An 18,823-nucleotide genomic window follows, 5' to 3' on the forward strand; every position below is an offset into this window, starting at 1 on the left:
ATGGGGTACCAGGCCCTCCCCCTAGGGAACATTATCTCGGGTTGTTGAGTAAAGGCCACAGATGGGTCGTGTGTGGTTACCAGTGCTTGAACAGGTTCACTGAGGATTCGCCCTATCCTTTCTCACATGTCCCACACGTGCTCAATCGTAGCTTGATGACATCGAGTAGGCTCCGCTGTTGGCGCCCATACAAAAACTTAAACAGTGAGAATCTGGTGAAGGCATAGGGAATCTCACGCTCTGGAAAGGATGGGATCCTCAAGTCCCAGTTGTGGCTGTACTCCTCCATCACCCACCGTAGCATTCTCTCTTGGGTCTGGTAGAATCTTTCCACAAGACTCTCCTTCTGTGAATGGTCATCGGTGGTGCGGTGGTGTCGTACATGGAGGATCCGTCAGAGGTCCTTTTTCAGATGGGACATGAAGGGTTGTCCTCGTTTGTGATGTCCTTGGAGATTCCCTAATGGCTGAAGAGCAGGAACAACTCCTGTGTTTTGAAGCAACTGTTTTGGAGGTGGCCTGTCTGAAGGGCATAGCTTCTGGGTGTCGGATGGCATGGTCCATGTTCATGAGGGTATACTCGTGGCACCAGAAGGATTTTTGGAGGAGCTCAAGCAGGTAAATGACGCCCATCTCAAAAAGCACCTTGATGATTGGGAGGGGCAATAAAGGAACTGAGTGCGGTTGTCGGCAGATTGTCGGCAGATTTCGGCATTGTAATATCAGAAAATGTCCTTAATGCATCTGCAGTAATAGTGGAATTATAGTATTACAAAACATCTATTCAACTGAAATTATTTTTGCTAAATTTGGCAACATCAGTTCAAATGGAAAAGCTGCACGGTACCATTCTTCCTACTATGTCACCTAGAAATGTGATAATCTCCTCCTCAAGCCCATTGGAGAACAATAGCAATTGACTGGACAAAGCAATTACATTTTTTTTATAATAATCTGTTTGCTAAAATATGCAGTTTACTCAGTTCATGTTCAAGAGAGAAAACAAGCATTACGAGCTTCAGTTGACCAAAAGTGGAATTAACAAGAAGACTTGAGTACATGTTTGTTTCATAATGGAAATATGGTGGGTATTCAGCGTCTTTTGTTTTTTGCTACTGCTTTGTTCTGGGATTTTACTGTTCATAGGTCCAGTAACAACAGCACATCTTTCCTGATATATCATGAGACTTACGTTGAACTATATTGTGTTTATACTGTGACCTTGCTTTGTGTTTTGTCTCTGTGATACAGCATGTTGTACTTTAAATAGTACAATGACTTAAGTGCAGGCTCACAGCGTTTAATTTGATGGTGTTTTCATCTACTATATGAACAATTTAGGAATTGTTACCCTACAATTGGTTGACTATGTACAGAATGTGCTGTTATTTCAAAATGATTAATCTGATATGGATGAATATACCCTCACATTTACGCAGGCAACCTGCATGTTAACCCCAAAGACACTGCATCATTTAAATTCCAAAGAGCTGGACTACAGATCTAAAAGAAAAAGAATGTCACTGCTTACCATGTTTTGTTTGTACGTTGTACCTGTTCAAATATGTCCTGAAACCAATATTGTATTTATCTTGATTTTCTTTTGTCCTTATCACATCTTTTTCTTAGTCTCTCTCCATGATTCTTTGGACTCAGCCAGTGATCTCCTTCCCCTTGGAGTGGACAGTGACCTTGAGGAGGAACTGGGTAGGAACAAGAGGGCAGAGCGAGTATTACCAGGTAAGACCAGACTAAAGAGGCTTTCGCTCTAATAAATTAATTTAATCAGAGATAATTGTGTGCCAGTTTGGTGGCTAATATAGTCTGACAAATGTCTACAATAAAGAATTGTTAGATGATAGTGAACTTTGTTGTTTCTGTTTTTTCTCACTAGACCAGTCATATGGCCAGAGTGGGGTTAGCGACATGGAGGCTCTACCAGATGCCTACAGGCAAATCAGCGGCTCTTTAGAGGACTCAGATCACCATCACCACTCTGTATCACCATTCAGGAGGGAGAGAAGTTCGAGCAGCAGTCCTGGCCATGTCTCTCCCACTGTACTAGAGCTCTGCAAAGAAAAACCCCTACCACCAGTCTCCACTATAGAAGGTTGGTTAGTCTTCAACACATGCTTACACTACCGGTCACATTTTTTTTGACTGTTGGTGTCACACTGAGAAACCATCCTTTCCTCTACCTGACGGCATACAAAAACCCTATGTGATGAACCAAATTGGGCCATAAGACTTTCCAGTCTTGTGAGCTACATATCATGCAACCTGTTGACTCTCAAAAACTTGCCTTCTGATTCTGTTGTGGCTTTTGGTCTGTCAGACCTCTTCCTGTCAGAGTTTCCTCCTGTTTCCAATCATGTTTTGATGGTGTAGGAAATTACTCAAAGACAACTTGGCTTTCCAGAAGGAAAGCCCTGGTCTGACTGTCTTCCTTAATTGCCCTTTTCTCACCATTATGATAGCAATATAATAACACTGGTTTTATACAGACAGAGGGTTTGTAAGCAATCAACAAATGTTGGGACAGCTGTAAGTTGGGAACCCATTACTTGTTTCCTGAAAAAAGCCCTTTTTATAACTCTGAAGTGTACATTTGTCAGTTTTGGTGATGTAATTTCTTTTTTTACACCTCTGGCAGTTTACTGCATACCTTTGTACTATTTCAGGTCATACAGTGAACCTGAATTGCTTAAATTTCTAAACAAACTGGAACAATCTGGTGTTCTAAAACTTTTTACCGGCACTCCAGAGGACATTACCATGTCCACCAAAATGCCCACCACCTCATCACCGGCAACACACCACACCAGGAAGATATCGACAGACAACTAAGAGAAACAACCCTACTGCAGCACACAAACACAGACACACACCATATCACACACTACAAAGGTGACGGGGGGAAAAAAATACGTTACACACTGATGAGCCAAAACATTACCACCTGCCTTTTATGCTGTTGGTCCTTCATGATCCGCAAAAGAGATGCATGGGCTCAAGACGCCTGAAGGTGTCCTGTGGTATCTGGCACCAAACCATTAGCAGCAGATCCTTCAAGTCCTGTAGGTTGTGAGGTGGAGCCCCTGTTGATTGGATTTGTTGGTCCAGCACATCCCACAAATCGGATTGAGATTTCGGGAATTCAGTGGCCAGACTAACACCTTGAACTCTTCATCATGTTCCTCAAACCATTCCTGTGCATGTGTGCAGTGTGGCAGGGTGCATTATCCTGCTGAAACAAGCCATTGCCATGAAGGGGTGTACCTGGTCTGCAACAATGTTTAGGTAGGTGGTATGTGTCAAATTGACATCCAAATGAATGCCTGGACCCAGCGTTTCCCAGCAAAACATTGCCCAGAGGATCAATCAATCAAATTTATTTATAAAGCCCTTTTTACAACAGCAGTTGTCACAAAGTGCTTTGCAGAGACACCCGGCCTTAAACCCCAAGGAGCAAACAACAGTAGTGTTGAATTTCAGTGGCTAGGAAAAACTCCCTAAGGTCGAATTTTAGGAAGAAACCTAGAGAGGACCCAGGCTCAGAGGGGTGACCAGTCCTCTTCTGGCTGTGCCGGGTGAGATATTAAGAGTCCAATTGGAATAATAAATACATTTCTCTGGGATAGAATCCAGAGTCTATTTGAATTTAGACTAGGTCAGAAGTATGACCAGGTGGACAAGGACAGGGACAGCAACGGGCCCCCCAAACCAGGTAATCCGCAGGTGTGGACCAGGACCTCATCATCTTCTAAAATTTAAAACTGGAGGAAACTGAGAAAAGTTAGTAGTACATCCCTCATATCCCCCAGCACAATAATATAGCAGCGTAACACCTTGGATCACACTCCCTCCACCGGCTTGTCATCCACAATACATCCTGGTGCCATCTTTTGCCCTGGTAAATGGGACACATGTACATGGCTATCCACGTGATATAAATTAAAATGTGATTCATTAGGCCCGGCAACTTCCTTCCATTGCTCCATGGTCCAGTTCCCACGCTTGCACTTTCGACGGTGGATGGGGTCATCATGGGCACTTTGAACTGTCTGTGGCTACGCAGCCCCATATGCAGCAGGGTGTGATGCCCTGTGTGTTGTGACACATTCTTCCTGTAACCATCATAATAAATGTCTGTGACTTGTGCCACAGTGACCTTCTGTCAGTTCGGACCACTTAACCTGTGAGTGATCTTAATGTTTTGGCTCATCAGTGTCTGTAACATGTACTTTGATGTACAGTAGGATGTGACCCTGTCAGTAGACATTTATGTTAGCATATCTTTGAACATGTCTCAATCTCTGGTCTCTGAACAGTCATTTTCCACACTTTTCTTCACATGCCGTGTTAATTAGTTAACATTACAGTAGTAGAGTTAACTTTTCCATGTGATGCTGTGTGGTTGTATTTCAGGTCCAGATTAATGCTGATATGTGGTTGTACTATTACAGACTATGGTGAACTAAGAGTGAGCAGTGATCTCGTGGCAGGGGTCCAGTCTCCTGCTGCCTGCCTCCAGCAACAACATCAGATGGACAGCCATGATGGTCACCAGAATACCAGTCACACTGTCTTTCTGAAAAGCAAATATCAACATGACACCAGCCAAACTCAGGAGACTCAGCAACCATTAGAGAAGACAGTGAGTACTGTCAGTGAGTCAGTTAACTTACTGGATCACCAGTTTGTCAGTCTGTGAAACATCAAGTTCATCAGTTTGCATAAATTCATCTGTTTTTGCAATTCAAGGGATAGTTACATAATGACACACTGTCCTTGTAAGCAGTCTATGGACAAGGTTGAACAGGGATCCATATTTTGGTTTAGTTTCCCGGCACGGTTATCAAATGCTTGCATTTTAGCGGTCCAAAGTCCAAAGACCTATATTAGCATTTTTTGCGCATTATATCCAAATTCTTGAAAAGTATCTGAAATTCACTGTGAGGCTCAACAACGGGCTTTGTAGATTATTTGAACGTGATGTGTGAAGAATGCTAATTTTTGTACCATTATTTTAATGGGATTTATTTTACAAATACCACAGTTATGGTTGGGTCATGACGAAAAGAACAAGATCGCGAGTACAAGCGGCTGAAATGGGTTTTCTCAGAAGGGTGGCTGGCTTCTCCCTTAGGGATAGGGTGAGGAGCTCAGCCATCCGTGAGGAACTCTCGGAGTAGAGCCGCTGCTCCTTTGCGTCGAAAGGAGCCAGTTGAGGTGGTTCGGGCATCTGGTAAGGATGCCCCCAGGACGTCTCCCGAGGGAGGTGTTGCAGGCACGTCCAGCTGGGAGGAGACCTCGGGGTAGGCCCAGGACCAGGTGGAGAGATTATATTTCGACACTGGCCTGGGAACGCCTCGGGATCCCCCAGTCAGAGCTGGCAAATGAGGCTCGGGAAAGGGAAGTTTGGGAGCTGCTGCCCCCGCGACGCGATACCGAATAAGCTGATGAAAATGAAGACAGTTATGGTACTGATATTATAATTGTATGCTTATTAAAATAATCCTTAATGAGCTTCAAAATACTTTTCTTTTACCTTTGGATGAGGTTATACACAAAAAATGCTAAGATAGGTCAATGCACTTAGTATTTCATTCAGAAATGCTAACAATGCTAAGATTTTTAAACCATCCCAGGGAAAGTAAACCAAAGCATGCATTTCTGGCATACTTTGTCCATAGACTGCTTACAAGGTAAGAACACCAATGTACCATTTTGTAATTTGGATGACCTATCCCTTTAAGAACCAAGCCAACATTATAGCGTTCAATACACATTAAAGTGTGTTCAAGTATTTAAAGAAATATCTTAACTGTACCACTAGTACCACTGTCAATTTGTGCCCATGAAGGTTGAGAACATGGCTGGTGAGGCAAGCCCCCTAGAGTCCAGACAGAGACTGCAGCTAGATCAGAAAGAGAACGAGCTTCACACCAGAGAAGAGCTACCTCTGCAACACAACACAGAGCTTAGCTCACTGAGGCAGGAGAACTACCTCCTTCAGAGCAAGGTAGAATGAGAATACTACTAATATTAGTCAATGCATTCTGTGTTGACTTTTGCAGTCTGGCGGAATGAAGCAGATCAATGGATAGGGCATTCATTTGTTTGTGTCTTCATTAATACACAATGTGCCTAAATATAATAAGTAAAATCTTACACAACATCCTTTTTTGCTGGAGATTATTATTTTTTTGTTATTCATCATGTCCCACATGTTTGTCCACACATGGCCGTTCAGTATAAACACACCTGTGGCAGGCAGTTGTTGTATGTAATTTCTATGTAACCTTTTTTTTTTTGGTAATCTCTGGACAATTTAATACAAACCTATCTACTGTTACATTCACATGCACAGTGATTTCAGTGAAGTGTATACGATAGCTCCACCTGTTTGACCACCTGTATATCTTACTTGTTGAATATAATAGTTGTAAAACCCCTACTTCTGTTCTCTTGTAGCTTTGGCATTTAGTTTTACTGATTTTTGTATCTGAGATCAATGCTGTTATTCGTGCCATTCAAAAAAAAAAAGATGTCAAAGACCCTGCTCACACCTGCTCATAAACTATTACATTAAACAACAGTATGTCATTAAAGATGTCTCTACCATCCACAGAATGCTAAGTCAAATTGTATTTTGTGAACCCTGCACTGTTTGTTATGATTTGTGTATTTAAAATGGTAAATGTGTTGTCCTCCTGCGTTTTAGCTACACATTGCAGAGGAGGCCAAGAATAAGTGCCGGTGGCATCTGGGTCTGTGCAACTCCTTGGACCCCCTCACTGAAAAGAAACTCCAAGAAATACAGAAAGAAGTGAAGCAACAGGAGACCCTCATCCGGGGATACCAACAGGTCTGTCTTTTTCTGTGGTGACCTTTATCGATCTACCAGTTTCTCTACAAACTGTGGAATGCCTTTTGGATTTTTGTGTGTAAAACAAAAAAAGATACAGGTCAGATAACACTTCACATTTTGTTTACATAGTGTTTACAGTGTTACTTGTAATGCATTTGCCAAAGTGATCAATTTGTGTGTATGCTATGATGCTGGTACAGTTTTGTACCGTTATGATGCTGGTACAGTTTTGTACCGTTATGATGCTGGTACAGTTTTGCTGCTGTAGCATCAAAGGCAGCCATCAAGGCTTGTTGAGGGGTTTGTCAGGGGTCATGGTCAATGGAGTGGTCAAGAGTGTGGCAATAGGTGACATTAGCCTCTCTTTATCTTGAAAATGTTCAGAAATGGCATACCATGGTGGAAAATAATTCTTACCATGTCCCAGTATTAACACTGCTCAAATAAGTGAAAGGAACACTTAAATCACACTTCGGGTCTTGATGAACAAAATATGCTAAAGATCAAAATCTTTACTGTACATTGTGTAATTTGTCGAGAACAAAATGATGTAACAATGGCCAATGGAAACCAAAATCACCAACCAATTTTGGGCTGGACTCCAGATCAAAGTACACAATTGAAATCACAGGCTGCTCCCACTTGCATGAATTTCATCACAGCAACTCATTATGTGACTCAGTAGTGTGTATGGCCCCCACGTGCCTGTTTGCACTCCTGACAACATCTGGGCATGCTCCTGATGAGACGGAAAATTATGTTCTGCTCCCAGACGTGGATCAGAACGTCCCTGTGGTTCCCAATCAGCTTCAGGTCTGGGGAACATGAGGGCCAGTCAATGGCATCAACGCCTTCATCATCCAGGAACTGCCTACACACTCTGGCCACATGAGGCCGGCATTGTTTTGTCCCAGGTGTAACCCAGGGCCCACTGCACCAGCGTAAGGTCTGACGATGGGTCTGAGGATTTCATCTCGGTACCTAACAGCAGTCAGGGTTGGCTTGCATGTATAATCATTCAGTGGCATTTGTAAAATTAGGTTGCCTTTATAATCCGGAAACTGCTAAATTTAAATGGAATATCTACATACGTGTAGGTATACAGAGGCATATTATCAGCTACCATCACTCTTGTGTTCCAGTGGCACATTGTTTGCTAATCCAAGTTATTATTTTAGAAGGCTAATTGATCATTAGAAAACCCTTAAGGTTGGAAAAAGAAAACAGACATTGGAAAAAGCTGTTATGGACAAACAAATCAAATTGAGGTGTTCGGATCACAAAGAAGAACTTTTGTGAGACGCAGACCAAATTAAAAGATGCTGGAGGAGTGCTTGAAGTGTGAGATTTGTACAGGGTAAAGGTGATCTTGAAGAAGGAAGTCTATCACTCTGTTTTGCTACGCAATGCCAAAGCCTGTGGATTGTGCTTGCTTGGAGACAATTTCTTCTGGTGTTTAGAATAATGCTCCTGTATGCAGCTGAGGTTGAGGGATCTACCATGACTTGCCATGGCTTGTTTACACTCTTCTTTCTCACATCGTATTAAGTTCCATGTAATATGTTGCATCTCTATACAATGATTTTGAGGTGCTCTGCGATGTCACCTCTATCTTCTGAAATATTCTACACATTGCCAGCAAAAACGAGAAATAAATAAACCTCTGGATTCTTTCATTGTTTTGACAAGTATGTTAATTTAAAATTCATCATACTCGATTTTCTTCAAGGCAAAACCAGAGGAACTGAAACATGCTTTTTTCTGGTCACCTTTTGGATATCGATGCCTGTAGTCTACACACCAATGGTTATTTTTCAACACAATAAAACTATGAACTATTGTTTGTGAAGCACAAAAATAAATTCTTTCTGAATTTAAACAAAAAAACTAAAGCTGAAAATGTTTCCAATTTCTTTTGATTTTATTTAGTTTTGGGCTAATGTTTCAGGTTACATTTTAGTTTCCTTTTATCACAGATTTGTTGTATCCTATTTTTTTTCAGTTCACAGAAATTATTTTGAATAAGTAGTCTCAGTCTTAGTTTTAGTTTAATATTTTAAACTTGGTTTCAGTATTGCCTTAATTCAGTGCTGAATCCAGTTGTCTTGCTAGTGTACGACTATGCTGTGTTCTAAACCACATGGCTGATGGAGATCTGTGCCTTGACAAAATCCTGCCTCCATCATATCATTTGACCTCATGGCTTGGTGTTTTGCACTGGCATGCACTGTAATTTGTGCGACCTTCAATAGACAGGTATGTGCCTATCCAAATCATGTCAAATCACTTGAATTTGCCAAAGGTTTACAGCAATGTATTTGTAGACAGCTCAAGGATGATCAATGGAAACAGGATGCACCTGAGGTCAATTTTGAGTGTCATAGCAAAGGATCTCAATACTTATGTAAATGTGATATCTGTTACTGTTTTTTTTATTATTTGCAAAACATTCTTTAAACCTGTTTTTGTTTGTTCATTATGGGGTATTGTGATTGATAAGGAAAAAAGATTGATATATTGATAAGGAAAAAAATCAGTTCAGTCTCCAAAGTGAAACTTGATGTACTTAATTAAGCATGGTGAATGAAGTGATGTGTGTCTGTGTCTCAGGAAAATGAGAAGCTGTATCTGCAGATGAAGGCTCTTCAGGCACAGAGTAAACTCAATGAAGAAGCCATGTTCACAGAGAACCAGAGGCTAGTGAATGAACTGACCTCTACCAAGTGAGTTGACAAAAACATACACATGTACACAGACACACCCACCTGTCTCTGCCATATAACATTAACCGTGATACTTATTATTTGACCAGGGAACAGTTGAGCAAAAGTACTTTGCCAAGAACTGTGCAAAATATAGGCTGTGTGGACCATATTCAACGCATCACAGAGCTACAACGTCAAATGGAGGCAGCACAGGTGAGTGTTCTTTCCTAGACGTATCTTTGGTAGGAAACAACCATGGAACTAATCTTAATGGGAAAAGATGACTCTTACCTTTGACCTTGGGTGTGCAGAGAACTGATGAGAGACTGATACAGGAGAACCAAAGGCTTAAACAGGAGAAACAGGCTCTGGAGGTGGACCTTCAGATGATGAGGAAAGACCGAGATCTAGCCAAAGCACATGTTGTCAACTCTTCAGGTTAGTGCATTTTCAACGTGTAGTCACATCTCTTGTATCTAGACCCAAAGGACAATGGGATATATACCCTGTTTTACATTTAGTGGATTTAACTAACAATGACAAAATGTCCATGAATACAGCCTAACTTTGTCTTCATGAGAAATTGTGTTGTTGTCCTTGTGCCTGTCAGGGGACAGGAGTTTTGAGCTGCAGATTGTGGAGGACAGGTATAAGGAGGAGGTGTGTTCTCTGAAGAAGAAGCTCCAGTGGTACGCTGAGAACCAGGAGCTACTAGACCGAGATGCTGCTAGAATGAGAACTGCCACCGCTGAGATACACAAACTCACAGAGCAGGTACAGTAGGCCAGCCACCACAGAGAAACACAAACAAATTGGGCATTTCTGTTGAGGATAAACACCAGTGTGAAAACACAAAATAGATAAACCCCAGTATGAAAACGGGCCACGTAAGATTTTTTACTTTACTACTAGCATATATAAAAGAATGAATGATCACTAAATGTTTTAAGTTTGTTTCAAATATTATTTTCCTGCAAAATTGTGCCTGAGATATTCCATATTTAAACTTTCTTGCCAGTCCATCTATCAGTTTGTGGAGACTTGCCTCTATGGTGTTGTTGACTTGAGTGGCCTAGTCAGAGCCCTGACCAAAATTCCTTTGAGAATCTGTGGAATGACTTGAAGAGTGCAGTCCATTAGCGATCACCATGCAGTTTTGACAATTCTGCAAGGAACAATGGGCAAATATTGCAGAGATATATTAAATTAGACTCATGGCAGTAATTCAAACAAATGGGGGTCCCGCTGGTAAGTCAGGGGGGGTCCCACTAGTAACTCAGGGGATGTTCACTTATCCAAATTAATTTAAATGAATAAAAATAAATTAGTTCACTTGAATATTATGGCATTTATCTGGGAAAAGTATGATTTTATGTTTTAATTTCAGGCTATAAGGCAACAAAATGTGAACATTTTGAAATGTGCTGGTGACTTTCTGTACCCACTGTATTGGGATGTATGGGTGCAAGGATCTTTGTCAGCGGTTAGCAGCCCAGCTTTATTTAAGGGCCCGATTCTGCAGCTCTTGGCCGGGTATCTTTTACTGGGGCGTTGGCCCAAAGCTGTTATGGGAGTGACTGCTCGTGCATCACAATAGGTCTGCTAGGCTGATAGACACCTATTCAAGCAGCCTTATTAAAGGTAAAAATGGGTCTGTCATGAATTGACTTGATTTCTGTCGTTACATAGACAAAATCTTAGATTCAGTGTGTGTATTACTGTTATTACTTTGTTTTAGTGACATGTTCATATCAATCAGGTGGAGAAGCTGAAAATGGAGGTTGGGAAGAAAGACAATGAGAGCAAGTTAAAGCAGAGAACACGAGAGGCTAAGAGGATACAGGATCTCGAACGGCAGGTAAAGACACTTGGAAAAACATCTGTGTGTGCTCTTCCTTGATTAGTCCTTATCTTTCCCTTTTTAATATATGACTAAAACCATATGTCTCTCCCAGGTGAAGGAGATGGAGGAGATACTGAAACGTAGGAACCCTAACTCACTAACAGCACTGATCTATGCTGCAGCCAACTCGCCTGCGTTGGATGAAGGGCCCTCTCAGACCACAGTCCTTTTGGAGCGGCGAATCCGAAAGCTGGAGGCAGAACTTGAGAGCCATAATGATGAGGCGAAGCGTAGCCTCCGAGCCATGGAACAGCAGTACCAGCGGATTAAGGTCAGTTTTATGTTCTTTTAGCGGAGTTGCACTCAAATGTACTCAAACTACCCTGTTATCCCTTCCGCTATCACAAGGCCTCATACTCATAGGTGCGTAAACTTGCATATATCGATAGCTGGAGTCTCCACCTTTTCGATTGAGCCCCAGAGTTTTCCATTGTGTAGCCAATTGTGTCTGAACTGTGTCAGTTGGATTTTCCTGGAATTGTCGGCCACAATCCTACGTGGTACGTCTCGAACATGTTGTAAAATCAAACTCCAGTGTGAAGCAGTTTTCATAATATCATTATGTAGTTTATTTACTCTATTATTAAAATGCCTCCAGGTCATGCAAAGTCTTTGGTCATCTTGCATGAACTGCAAGTTTGAGATCTCCCCAGAAGTAGCTTGATGATATTAAGGTCAGGAGACTGTGATGGCCACTCCAGAACCTTCACCTTTTTCTGCTGTAACCACTGGAGGGTCATCTTGGCCTTGTGTTTAGGGTCATTGTTGTGCTGGAAAGTCCAAGAGTGTCCAATGCGCAGCTTTCGTGCAGAAGATAGCAAATTGAATGCCAGTATTTTCTGATAACATGCTGCATTCATCTTGCCATAAATCTTCACAAGATTCCACGTAGCTTTAGAGTTCACTCACCACCAAAACATCAGTGAGCCACCCCCATGCTTCACAGTGGGGATGGTATTCTGTTCACTATAGGCCTGTTCATTACAGTGTGCCAGAAGATTTGAGGCATGATCAGTCATATTTTCCAAATCTTTGCAACTTATGAGCACAACTGTAAATACCCTAGGCAGTTGTGGTGTGCAGGTCAGCGTGTGATGTACATTTTTCAGTGACTTGTGCCGCAGAAGACCTTCTGTTGGTTCGGACCGGATGAGATAGACTTTGTTGTCTTTGCGCATTGATGAGCCTTGGGCGTCCCAACAACCTCTTGCCGGTTTGTGCCCCACAAGTTTTACCGTTTCAGAGATGCCCTGACCCAGTCGTCTGGCTGTAACAATTCGGCCCTGCTTGTCAAAGTCATTCTGGTCTTTACTCCTGCACATTTCTCCTGCATCTGACATGTCGGCTATGAGAAATTATTGTTTGCTTGACATTGTGCCCTTTTTACGAGATGATTAACAGTATTCGCTTCACCTGTGAGGGGTCAGAATATCTTGGCGCATCAGTGTATATTTGTCTTGTAAATGTAGCATGTCAACGAAACGAAAACCCCAAAAAATCCAAAAAGGTATGAGTACAACTGTAAGTACCCTAGGCATTTGTGGTGTGCGGGTCTCCAAAGGTATCCAAACTGTATATGGAGGTGTGATATTAAAAATAGAATCACCCAAAAATGTATATCACAGAATTTGGAGAAAAATTCAACAGAATTGGACAAAACATAAAACAAATGTCGGGCCTATTATTGTTACCTAAACATTGTGTTCTCTAATTGGGCTCACCAAGGGATGGCTGGAACCTGAAGGGGGAATGGGTTACATGATAGAGCCTTTTAATTCATGGACCACTGTCTACGAGCCCTGGGAGGAGGCCGGCTGAAGAAGAACCCTCGAGGTGCTATTGTTGTCGGGAGCTGGGAAAACCGCTCAGTATGGACTATTGAATGATGGGCCAATGCCCACGGATAGAAGGGAATGGGCCTATGTCACATGGTTATGTACAAGTTCAGGTCAAAGATGTAGAGGCTATGCTGAACTTGGGAAGCAAAGACCAACCCAATGACAAAGCTTTCTTTCATCAAGGCAAATGTACCATGAGCGTGGGGGGCCTGAAAACAGTTGTGCCCATTCTGAATGGCAAAGACTGTCTTTTGTTAGGTACCCTATGGATGGGGACTCAACAAATTCCCAAGCCTGAGCCAAAAAGGGTGCTCCGATGTCAGACAAACCCACCTCTACCTCCTCTTGATGTAGGAAGGAGAACGTTCCTGTGGTGATGTGACGCCCTATTGTTCTTGACAGAAAGCAATGGATCAGACCGAGAGCAACCCCAGTTGTTGGAGGAGCTCATGGGCTAGGTTTGGCGGAGCTTAGATCATGGACCCAGACATTTACACAGCAAAGAAAAGTGTAGGTGGTGGAGTGGAGCTAAATAGGTGGTGACTTCATTGACACTGCGTTGTTGTATTGTCATTCATAGCCACAACAACAATCAGCTGGCCATCAATGTTTGTCATTGAACAGCAGGCTTTTTTTCACTAGAAATAGAAAAGGGCACCATGTTTCACTTTGTGAGACTAATGTTTCAATGCACCATGTGACCGAGGTCTACTGTGCCCTTTAGTATATCAAAAAAATATACTTTTTCAGTCTTGAAAAGGGGGATTGGCCTCTTGGGCATTTTGTTATGATACAGCCTTTTTTCAGAATTGATTAAATTGATTATTTTCCTCCTCAATCTACACACAGTACCCCATAAAAACAAAGCAAAAAGAAACTGGCTTTGCTCCATTCCGGTGCTGAGATCACACGTCTTCAGTAAAAGCTAGTCTGTTGTCAACAATACAACTGTCTTTTTTTCCAATTTCATACTGTCCTTCTCACCTACACAAAACAAGTATGTGGGGATGTTCAAATAGGAGGGACCTTTGACTTTCCCACCTAATTGGTTTTCAGAAGGTGGTGTGGAAAGGGGGTGAGGGGATTATTGAATGAAGGCCAGTTACTTCTTCTAGCAAGTGGAAGTAACACCTCAACGGCATCTATGAACTACCAATACGCACACAATTTCTGTTTCAAAATTAAGTTGTGTTTTTTCATGTACAGAATTGTCCTCTAATGCAGTTCATAGACCACTGCATTACGAAATCTTTGTCAAGAAATGTATTGAGAAATTAATAGAATTGTGTTTATTTATCTGTGTGCAGCTCCAGTATGAACAGCAGATCAGTGATCTGGAACAGCAGTTGGCACAGAAACATCAGGACCAGGATCTGGCTCAGTCTGCTGGGGTCTGGGAGGCCCAGGTCCACTCCCTGCAGGATGAACTCGAGCAGCTTAAGGAGACTTTTCAGAGCAGAGAAAATATTCTACAGGAAAAGGTCCACTCCCTACAGGTGAAGCTCGCACAACAGGTACAGATATTACAGGTGTCTAAAGAGAACAATTATGTAAATTTGCCTAAATCCTGGATATTTAGTGTAAATAGAATGTTGTTTATGTAGAATGTGAATGTAGAATCTGTATTTTAATGAAACACATTACATTAGTCCAAACCCAAGCCAGAAAAAGCCCCCCAGCACAGTCCATCCCGCCACCAGCAGCAAGCAGAAACAGCCCTGGGTGTTCGGATAGAGAGACTCAACCAGGAGTTGTCAGCTAAGACTCGTACCATCCAGGAGCTGAGCCGCACCGTAGAGAGACTCCAGAGGGAAAGGAGGAACATGCCGCCTGGCCCTAGTCTTAGACTAGTGGCCAAACAGAAGCTGGTTGTACCAAAAGGACCTGTGTTTGCCCCAGGGGAGAGGGAGGGCACAGTGGGAGAAGGAGGAGAGACAGCGGCCTTCCCTCCGACCCATGATGAGAAGGACTACCAGCCCAAAGTATTCACTGGAAGCCACATTTCAGAGGTGCTGCTAGAGAATGAGCGGTTAAGGCTGCGTCTGGAGCAGCTAGAGCACAAGTGGGATGAGGAGAGGGTTGCACTGCAGGCAGCAACAGCACAGGCCCAGGTTGAGTTACACAGGTATGTAGTCACGCAGTATTGTTTGAACCATTTAAATATTCTAAACAATTCATTCCTAATGAGCGCTAAAGAAGATTTGGTTTGAAGTGCATTATTGAGGTTTGAAACATCACACCATATCAAATAAGGCAACTATTTAGTAGCTAAACCCTTTTATCATAATTTGAATGTTTAAATTATGATATAATGTTGGCAAGATGAGTTGTAGGTTAGATGTAACGGTGCTGGGTGATATGTTATTGTGTTCACCCATCTTGCAGGTTCCAGGAGTGGTCAGCAGAGCAACTGTCTTCCCTCAAGGCTGACCACCAGAGGGAGGTAGAGCGCCTGTTAACCCAAATATCTGTCACCCACTCGTCTTCTAAAGTGGCAGAACTCACCAATCAGGTGATCTCACAGGAGGTCAGGCTTCACATTGTCGCACATGTCAAGTGATTGTTGTTTAAGGTACAACTTATCAACAGGACAAACAAGCTTGTGTTTCTTCATTTACCTCCAGGTCATGGTGCAGCACTTCCGTGACCAGGTTAAAGAACTACAGACTACCAAGGATGCTCTGGCTGTGTCTAAGCTTCGGGAGGACACCCTACAGAGCCAGGTACCTCTCATTGTCCTCTGACGCATTTACAGTGATCCAGTTCATGAACATCAAAACCCAAAACTGAAAGTTAAGTGAAAATAATGGGTTATTTACGATGCAAAGTCAGTCGGTACTTGCCTTCACTGTTAGCGACAGTTTCGAACAAGCCCCATCATAAATATTCTTGTTGCCACAATAAATGTTAACATACCTTCATGAAATAGTGAGAGTAACACATGAAAGGAGCTATATTTCACCCTAAAAGCATAAAGTTAACTCTTAACCTCTGTTTAGCTGACCAGGCTGTTGGAGGAACTGAAGCAGGCGAAGGAGTGCCATAGCCCAGAGCTCAGACACTTCACTAGCCTTGAGAGAAAGATCCACAACCTGGAGCTACGACATGCTCGAAGGGAAAAGGAGTTGCAGCAGGTGATTAAACTATGTAGATACACACACACACACAAACAAAGAGAAACAAGGAAAGTGGACAAACAAACTAATTACACACATTAACCAAACAAGTATCAGTTGGATATGAACATGTGCCCCCACGGTGCCGTCATGCAGGTGATAAGTCAGACTCGGCTGGTGCTGGAGACTGAGCACCAGTCAGAGTTGGAGCGCTGGAGGAGCCTTGCTCAGGGGAAGACCCGGGAACTGGAGGTGTTCCGTCTGGAACTAGACTCTATCCTGGACGTTCTCAGAGAACTACAGAGACAGGGAGTAGTCATCCCTCCTCCAGACCAAGGTTCATCTTTACCCTTCACCTGGAGGACCTGATACATGTGATGCGGGGTCTTTCTCATTTGCTTACAAATCTGTGATATTGTCTGGTCTGAAATAATTTATCATGAGAAAGCCAGCCTAATGACAAGCTTCCACGCAAGTATTTTCCAGTATGTGCAGATATAGGGGAAGACGAAATGAAGAGGATGGATTTGTAAGCACTTAAAAACCCACACATCTTTTAGAAGAATCTGTCATTGTGCTCTAGATTTATATTTTCTTAATTTTATTTATTGGGATTTATTTTGTAACTCAATGTATTTCAGAAAAGTGAATACCATTTTATTGTTTGTTTGACAAGAACATAGATGAGATCTCATCTTTCTGAATAAACACTAAAGCCTTACACTGACATTTTGAAGTAACTTGTATTCTGTTTATTCCCATATCCAGTTCAAATGCAACAGGCTGAACAACTCATGGAATCTTATATTTCAAGACACATTTCAAACCACACTCATATCTACATTGAAATCACATTTCTGACCAAGAGATTTGAACAGTGGAATGTTATTTGTTGCTTACTAGCTGCTTAGTTTACAGTTTTAAATGTGGTAGCTAAATACAAGTTAGAAGTAATTCATTTGTAATCAATTAACAACTTGTACTTTGTTTTCATGTGGTAGCTAAGGTACATTAAGTACAAATTAATAAGCAAACTTTTATTACACTGCTCAAAAAAATAATAAGGGCACACTTAAATCACACATAATTAGTTTGAGACCCAATGTGTGATTTAAGTATGCACTTATTTTTTTATATATACCGATTGACGGCTGGATTCAAACTGAAACCGAAAATCAAAATGAACAATTGAAATCACAGGCTGTTCCAACTTGTGTGAATTTCATCACAGCAACTCATAATGTAACTCAGTAGTGTGTATGGCCCCCGTGTGCCTGTATGCAACTAACAGCAGTCAGGGTACCGTTGGCTTGCACCTCGAGGATATGGCTCCCCAGACCGCCACTGACCCATCGCCAAACCGGTCATGCTGGATGATGTTGCAGGCAGCATAACGTTCTTCACGGCATCTCCAGACTCTATCACATGTCACTTGCTCAGTGTGAGCCTGCTCTAATCTGTGAAGAGAACGGTGCGCCAATGGCGGACCTGCCAATTCTGATGTTCTCTGACAGTTTGGTCAGAAACATGCACACCAGTAGCCCGCTGGAGGTCATTTTCTAGGGCTCTGGCAATGCTCCTCCTTGCACAAAGGAGCAGATACCGGTCCTGCTGCTGGGTTGTTGCCCATCTACGACCCTGTCCAGTTCTCCACATGTAACGGCCTGTCTCCTGGTATCTCCATGCTCTTGAGACTGTACTTCAAAAAGCCTTTGAAGCCATAATTGACTTAGTGGGTTTTATCCAACATGTCTCAGGTCCAACACACTGCCACAATCACACCTTAGACTTACTCCTGTCACGAAAATAGATATTGTAGATCTAATAAGTTCCCTCCAAAATCCTGGATTATCGGATGACTGTCTTATTATATTTACTGTTAAAACAAGAAATCCAGATATTCTTACAAGTTTGCTCATCAACTACATAAGTAAAGTAAATAAAGTAGAGTAAATAAATCCGCAAACGATCAAATCGAGGATCTAAATTCAACACTGCAAAATACTTTAGATACCTGATTGAGGCAAACAAAAACAATCCAAAATGCATCTTCGATACAGTTGCAAAGTTAACAAAAAAGCAACGCTCACCAAGTGAAGAGGATCTTCCCTTTAGCTGTAATGACTACATGAAATACTTTGATGAAAAGATCACCGTTAGAAAACAAATAACTGACTCTTCCTTAAATAGTTATAGTCCCCAAAATCTCAGTAGCCCTGAGAATGTCCTGAACCTCCCTGACCAGGTGTCAATGGGGACTCTTGAATTTTTTTGATACTGTATCGTTCGACACATTCACTAAATTTGTAATGAGTTCTAAACCCACAAATAGTCAGCAAGACCCGATTCCAATAAAATTACTTAAGGAGCTATTTCCTGTGCAAGGTC

General features: G+C 42.1%; 1 protein-coding gene across 4 annotated transcripts in view; it reads left to right on the plus strand.

The window, feature by feature from the left end:
• Nucleotides 1–17,171, plus strand: part of cep162 (centrosomal protein 162) — a 47,127-nt gene extending 29,956 nt beyond the window's left edge. For 2 of the 4 annotated variants that reach the window (XM_034289109.1, XM_010897179.4), the window contains 17 exons: nt 1,629–1,739; nt 1,894–2,109; nt 4,466–4,656; nt 5,866–6,024; nt 6,727–6,870; nt 9,484–9,596; nt 9,686–9,791; nt 9,890–10,016; nt 10,189–10,352; nt 11,338–11,436; nt 11,534–11,752; nt 14,627–14,833; nt 14,969–15,444; nt 15,705–15,846; nt 15,944–16,042; nt 16,319–16,453; nt 16,592–17,171. In XM_034289109.1, coding sequence (XP_034145000.1) covers nt 1,629–1,739; nt 1,894–2,109; nt 4,466–4,656; nt 5,866–6,024; nt 6,727–6,870; nt 9,484–9,596; nt 9,686–9,791; nt 9,890–10,016; nt 10,189–10,352; nt 11,338–11,436; nt 11,534–11,752; nt 14,627–14,833; nt 14,969–15,444; nt 15,705–15,846; nt 15,944–16,042; nt 16,319–16,453; nt 16,592–16,804 — 2,921 coding nt within the window. In that variant the 3' untranslated portion in view covers nt 16,805–17,171. The remainder of the gene's footprint in view (nt 1–1,628; nt 1,740–1,893; nt 2,110–4,465; nt 4,657–5,865; nt 6,025–6,726; nt 6,871–9,483; nt 9,597–9,685; nt 9,792–9,889; nt 10,017–10,188; nt 10,353–11,337; nt 11,437–11,533; nt 11,753–14,626; nt 14,834–14,968; nt 15,445–15,704; nt 15,847–15,943; nt 16,043–16,318; nt 16,454–16,591) is intronic. The other 2 variants (XM_034289110.1, XM_034289111.1) reach the window with 2 other exon arrangements.
• Nucleotides 17,172–18,823: the final 1,652 nt, after the last annotated feature.

Source organism: Esox lucius, chromosome 20, assembly GCF_011004845.1.
Source record: "Esox lucius isolate fEsoLuc1 chromosome 20, fEsoLuc1.pri, whole genome shotgun sequence".
Lineage (NCBI taxonomy): Eukaryota > Metazoa > Chordata > Actinopteri > Esociformes > Esocidae > Esox > Esox lucius.